Source organism: Stigmatopora argus, chromosome 16 (assembly GCF_051989625.1).
Source record: "Stigmatopora argus isolate UIUO_Sarg chromosome 16, RoL_Sarg_1.0, whole genome shotgun sequence".
In the NCBI taxonomy this organism is placed as follows: Eukaryota; Metazoa; Chordata; class Actinopteri; order Syngnathiformes; family Syngnathidae; genus Stigmatopora; species Stigmatopora argus.
The window spans coordinates 813,688-819,805 of NC_135402.1; the positions used below are offsets into that span (position 1 = coordinate 813,688).

The 6,118-nt window shown below is 46.8% G+C and overlaps 1 protein-coding gene across 1 annotated transcript; it reads right to left on the minus strand.

Moving 5' to 3' along the window:
• Positions 1-744: 744 nt before the first annotated feature.
• On the minus strand, positions 745-6,013 carry plrg1 (pleiotropic regulator 1). The gene is made up of 15 exons (XM_077623608.1): positions 5,851-6,013; positions 5,567-5,673; positions 4,348-4,484; positions 4,168-4,224; positions 2,993-3,086; positions 2,841-2,931; positions 2,644-2,751; positions 2,480-2,572; positions 2,244-2,393; positions 2,079-2,180; positions 1,898-2,000; positions 1,729-1,837; positions 1,453-1,592; positions 1,194-1,387; positions 745-892 (listed from the first exon to the last, which is right to left on the minus strand). Exons 1-15 carry the CDS (start codon positions 5,857-5,859, stop codon positions 833-835), a joined length of 1,554 nt encoding a protein of 517 aa, XP_077479734.1. The 5' UTR covers positions 5,860-6,013; the 3' UTR covers positions 745-832.
• Positions 6,014-6,118: the final 105 nt, after the last annotated feature.

Below are 6,118 nucleotides of genomic sequence, written 5' to 3' on the forward strand. Positions count from 1 at the left end.
TTCTTAGCTAAGTGAACCAACCCACCAACCTCCCTACAATAGCATGGCCTGGCCCACTATTTACTGCTTGACCCGATAAGACGGAACTTGTCAACAGACAAACAGTGTCAAAACTGTCAATTCCACACTAGAGCAGGGGTGACTAAGTCCAGTCCTCAAGTGCTGCCATCCGGTTTGTCCCCCCCCCCCCCCCCCCCTTCCTCCTCTAGCACACCTGAATCAAACGATCAACTCATCAGCTTGATCGTGATAATTGGATTCAGGTGTGGTAGTGGAGGGGGAATGTGGAAAACAGACCGGATAGCGGCTCTCGAGGACTGGACTTGGTCACCCCTGCTCTAGTGTGAAATTGACAGTGTTGACACTGTTTGTCTGTTGACAAGTTCCGTCTTATCAGGTCAAGCAGTAAATAGTGGGCCAGGCCATGCTATTGTAGGGAGGTGGGTGGGTTGGGCACTTAGCTAAAAATAGTAGAATGATACCTTACCATGGTAGTTGGTTCGAGGCCCGCATCTTCCAAGTTGTCACTTGTCAGCTGAAATGGCAAAATAGTGAGTCAGTCCGTGCTATTGTAGGAAGGTGGCTTGGTTACTTGGCTTACATTGGAGAGCCAACGCTTACCATGCGATAGGTAGTCTTATCTCGCATCTTCTAAGTTGTCAAACATAAAGATAGTGGGTCAGTCCACGGTATAGTAGGACCCCCATAGGGCATCCCCGTTATAAATAGACTCGGAGTAAGTAGTCTTTTTAAATGGGTTTAATGAACAACAAAAGCTAAAAACATAATCATACAATAAGAAAAGGGGCAGTAGGAGAGAACTGACTGACTTTTAGAATCTTTTTCTCTTCAGGATTTCTGGTTTCCAGTTGACGGGGTGGCTCTCCTCCGTCTGCGGGGGAAATTCAGTATTAATTCAAGTGACTTCGAGAAGCTGGGGTGGCCAAGTCCGATCCTGGAGAGCGGCTATCCGCTCTGTTTTCCATATCTCCCCCCACCAACACACCTGAATCACATCATCGGGATTGCAATCAAGCAAGCTGTCCAGCAAGCTTGATCGCAATCCCGATGATGTGATTCAGGTGTGTTGGTGGAGGGAGATATGGAAAACAGAGCGGATAGTGGCTCTCTCCGGGACCAGGACTTGGCCACCGCTGTCGATAAAAGTGAGACATTTGTTTTGTAGGACTCACTGCGGTGTCGTCTTCTTTGTACACTTTGATGGTCTTGTCGGCCTCCGCCGTGATCAGGCGGCTCTCCGAGTTGTCGAAGAGGCAGGCGAAGATCCCCGACTCGCTGTCCAGGGAGCCCGGCTGCACGGCGGCGTGGATCCTCTGGAAGTTGTAGCCCGTCCGCCAGTCCCACAGGTGCACCGTCCCGTTGTCGGCTAGGAGGCAGAGGCGGACGATGACGGCGCCGTTCGCCAACCGGGGGGCGGAACCCGCCACGTACCTCCGGACACCAGGACGCCGTCCGAGTTGACGGCCAGCGTGTTGATGATGGCGTTGTGACCCGACAGGTTCTGGATGAACTTGCCGTCCGGGAACATCCACTGCTTGATGTTGTCGGCCGAGCCGGAGGCGAACGTGTACCTGGGGAGAGAATAGAAGTGATTCCCATTGTCAATTTCACCAATAAAATTGCTAGTCAAGTGACGCTCGTCTCCTTTGATCACTTAACCGTTTGTACGCCACCAACACGCTCGCTACGAGGCCTTTTCCAACTTACTGTCGCGGATGCAGCACCACGCTCCTGACGGACTTCTTGTGATTGGTCAGCGTGGCTCGGGTTTTGCCCGCGATCAAGTCCCACAGCCGGATGGTGGAGTCGTGGCTCCCTGCGAAAGATCGCGCGGGTCAAGACGGACGACGACGACGGCGCGGAGGCGGGGCCTTACCGGTGATGACTTGCGGCTCGGCGGACTGACAGCGGACCGTGGCCACCGTGTTGGTGTGGCCGGTGAGCGTGTGCGCGTTGGCTTTGGAGCGGATGTCCCACACCTGGACGGAGGGGTGAAGACGTGGGGTCAGATAGGGAAGAAAAAAAAGGCCAGAGGCCGATACGAAGGCGAGGCCTACCCTGGCGGTGGCGTCCCTGCTGCACGTCACCAGCACGTCGATGGTGGGGTGCAGGTCCAGGCCGTACACGGCGCTCAGGTGGCCGTGGTAGTGGCGGATGACCTGCGTCCGCGGTCGTCTCGGTTAGCCACCCGTCGGCATGGTGGTTAGTTCGACGGACGGTACCTTGTTGTACTCCAAATCCCAGCACTTGACTTGCTTGTCCTCGCCGCAGGAGAAGAGGTAGGGACTGCGAGTGCTGACGGCCACGCCGCGCACCGTGCTGATGTGGCCCGTCAGCGACAGCTTGAGTTTCCCGCTGGCCAGGTCCCAGATCTAGTAGCCACAACACAGCTCTTGTGATTCATTCCGTATTTCAAAAAAAAAAAAAAAACACTTGCAGCGTCACTCCAAAAAGTCACCTTGATGGTGCGGTCAGCAGAGCCGGTAACAAACCACTGGTTGCCCGGCTCCACGGCGATGGAGCGCACCCAGCCCAGGTGACCGCTGATGACCTGCGGCGGCGCAAAAAAAAACGTAAGTCGGCGACCCTTGGAAGCAAAAGGGGAGCGGGCACGGTTCTCACCCGAAAGAGTTTCCACGGCGGGTGCCACTGAGGCTTGGGCACACTGGGCGCTCGCCTCATAAGCGCCGACGTCCTGGTGCCGCCTCCGCCGACGCTTTCCACCAGCGACTACCAGAAACATTAAAAAAAAGCTTGCTTGAAAAAAAGGCGAAGAATACCAAAGCCGAATCCATCGGGGGGTCCGCCGGGGGACTTACCGACGTGACGGAAGGTGGCAGCGATCGCTCCGCCGCCCCGGCGTGTCGATGGATCTCCGGGACGCCGGCGGCGGTGCGGACGGCGTCTTGGCTGGAAGAGCGCACGTTAAGCGGGGACGTTTGCGGCATTTGCGCGGGCGGCGGAGACTCACCCGGCCTGCGACGGCGGCAGCGCCAAAGCCATGGAGTGGACGCCGGCCTCGCTGGGATTCCTGTGGACCTTTGTGTCCGCCGTCAGCGCCACACCTAGTCGTTAACAAGCCTTTATTAGTATAATTACACAGTGGGGGAGAAAGGCGCTATGTATGTACTGTAGGCTACTTAGAAAATGACAATATAACCAATGAATGGGGTCTATAGTTAGCTGGGATCGGCTCCAGCAACCCTTGTGAGGATAAGCGCTTCAGAAAATGAATGAATTAGATCAAGGGTGTCAAACTCAGGTTGGTTCACGGGCCGTATTAACGTCAACTCGATTTCATGTCCATTTTAGATATAATATTTAGATAAATTAATTTATTTTAATCGGATTAAAAGAACTAGATCAAAAAGCCCTAAATATTCCGTTTTTTATAGATCCAAACTATATTTTTTGAGGGAAAATGTCTTTTAATCATTTGTTTCTCATTTCAAAAGGAAACTAAATATTCTTAAACTATGTTCAATAAAGTGGAAAAACAGAAAATATTTTATCTATTTATTTTTTAGATTTTCCAAAATGCTTTTTGAACTAAAAACACAAAAAGAAAAAAATGGATGAAAAATTGAAATTATTGATTTAAAAAGGGGAAAATCAGGAAATATAATATACTACATCTATAATCTTCATTTGAATTTGATCCTAAAACAGAAAGTCGGCACTCATGATTGACTTTCTCGGGCCGCACAAAATGACGTGGCGGGCCAGATTCGGCCCCCGGGCCACCACTTTGACACCAGTGATTTAGATTATTATTTTTAGCATGAAGGTTTTGTATGGCAGGGTGAACTTCCATTTGACTTGTTTTAAATCAAGAAATGATTGGTTTCAATGCTGTTTGCATCATACACTTAAATTAAGCTTAATTTAGAGATTGTATACTTTTTAATGTCTTATTGAGCTAAGGTAAGGATGAACCTTCTGATTTTATCCCAATCCAGGTCATTAGTTTTAACGTTTGCTCTGTTTTTATGTGCAAATCGTTTTTTCTATGTTAAGAAATTTTCTGATAAATGTTATATAGTGTTCCTTGGTGAGAAATGTGCCATTATTTGAGCAATAAAATAAATGAACTGGAGTGGTGGCGTGTCTTAATGTATTTCTATAGTGTTTGTCGTTTTATCTTACCTGGTCCCGAGGGATAAGCATGTGTCCCGGTGATCATGTAGTCTGGCTCGTCGGATACTAAAAAAGAAAAATAGAAACAACAACAATCAATCAAACAAAATGAAATGGACTAGTGGGCAAAAATAGCCAACGGGTCAGTCACTACACCCGAGGAATAACTGCGGTTGATAAATGACCTACTTGGTTGCGTGTAACCCAGCTGAAGTTGCATATTGTTGCTGGGTACGGTGATTCGTTCTTTGGGCTCCTTCAAGATGGGCATGTGAAGGACGGCATCGTACTCGGTTTTCAGTTTCACCGCCATTTTCAGCTTGTGACTGCAAATTCAGCAAAACAACAACAGCAACGTTATTTTAAAGGCGGTGGCTCCGTAGCCGGTAAACGGTCAAATAGTCCCAGGGGCGATTTAGCCGGTAACCGCTCAAATAGCCTATATGCCCCCATATGGCTATTTAGCCGGTAAGAATTCTGTGTGGGGTAAATAGTAAGAAACTACATTTTATAAGGTTTATTTCCTTAATGTGATAATTGATAAGGACCTTTATATAAAGATATCTAGGCCTACTCAACTTTTATGGCATACATTTATTAACAAAAGCACACAAACATTAATGGTAACAGTATTATGTTATCTCACAGTTGTCTACATGAAAGTAATACCTATAAGTGTTAGTACAGTGTGAGTAGAAACAGCTATAGGCAAAGTCAATCCATTTTGGGAATTCTTAACAAATACTCACAATATTTGGCAGTTATTTATTTTATAAGTGGTAAACTTGCCACCAAATTTGATAAACATCAGATGGACAGTTAAAGAATTTTCTTGTTCACCCAATTAGCATGCAATTGATAGATTTTAACATTAGGTGAATAGGGATTTAATGACTGTATTATTTAACATTGAGTGAATAGGGAATTTTTCTAAACCATTCAACCAATCTTATTGAAATTTGATGTGTTATTGCCACTTATAAAATACACAATAACTGCCAATTATTGTGAGTATTGCTTTAGAAATGGGAGAAATATTGCCACATTTCAATTCTCATAATGGATTGACTATAGTCTACATTAAAGTAGTATCCCTGTGTTTTGATGAATCAAAGACAAATCAGAGCAATATTAATATAATGTTGAGATAGTGTACTGTTATTTGATAAAAGCTGTGAAAATATGAAAGGAGGGCGAAGGTTTACTATATAAATAAATAAGATATACTGTCACACCGGCTAAATAGCCATATGGGGCCATATAGGCTATTTGGACCGGTTACCGGCTACGGACCCACTGCCTATTTTAAAAACCCCTTCCCATTCCATTAATAGCAATATGCAAGCATCTATTAACTTGTGGGCACTGTGAGGGTCCAGAGTTAGTCGATTGATGTTTTTTTAATTACCTTTTCTCGTCCAATGCGATGTACTTGGCTTGGTCCGACACAAACATGTCGTGAGTCCTCTTGAGCGACCTAAAGACCAGCGTGTGGACCGAGTGCTTCTGGACGTCCTGCGTGCACATAAAAGTTGAAATGATAAGAATGAAAAGGAGTTGGCTTTTAAAAGGCCAAGCAAACTCTTAAACGCATGAAAATGCAATTCGGAAGTAGCTAGCTGCTAGCCGCTAGCATCGATCTGCCACGAGCAGTAGGCAAAAGTCACGGAGAGCAACATAAGATTATTTTACCTCGGTCATTGTGATACTAAATGTAGTCAAAGGTGTTGCTGGATAAAAACGGGACTCCTTTTTTATCCAATATACAAGTTTTCATTGAAATTCCCGCGACCTAACTTGGCACGCTGGACAAACGAAAAATACACTGGAAACACCGGAACCGGAAGTCCCTGTGAGTAATGAACGACGCTCGGTTTGTCCATGCGCCACCTAGAGGCGAGGCGTGGAACTGCGTCGTTGTACCGTTGAAATTCTAAACACGTTCTTTACGTAAGAATCA

What these genes read in the sequence shown, in the direction of transcription:
- plrg1 (XM_077623608.1), bottom strand. An exon ending in TGCTTATCCCTCGGGACCAG is followed by an intron (nt 3,087 to 4,167) that starts GTAAGATAAAAC and finishes GTTAACGACTAG; the next exon opens with GTGTGGCGCTGACGGCGGAC. An exon ending in GTGGTGCTGCATCCGCGACA is followed by an intron (nt 1,593 to 1,728) that starts GTAAGTTGGAAA and finishes TTCTCTCCCCAG; the next exon opens with GTACACGTTCGCCTCCGGCT.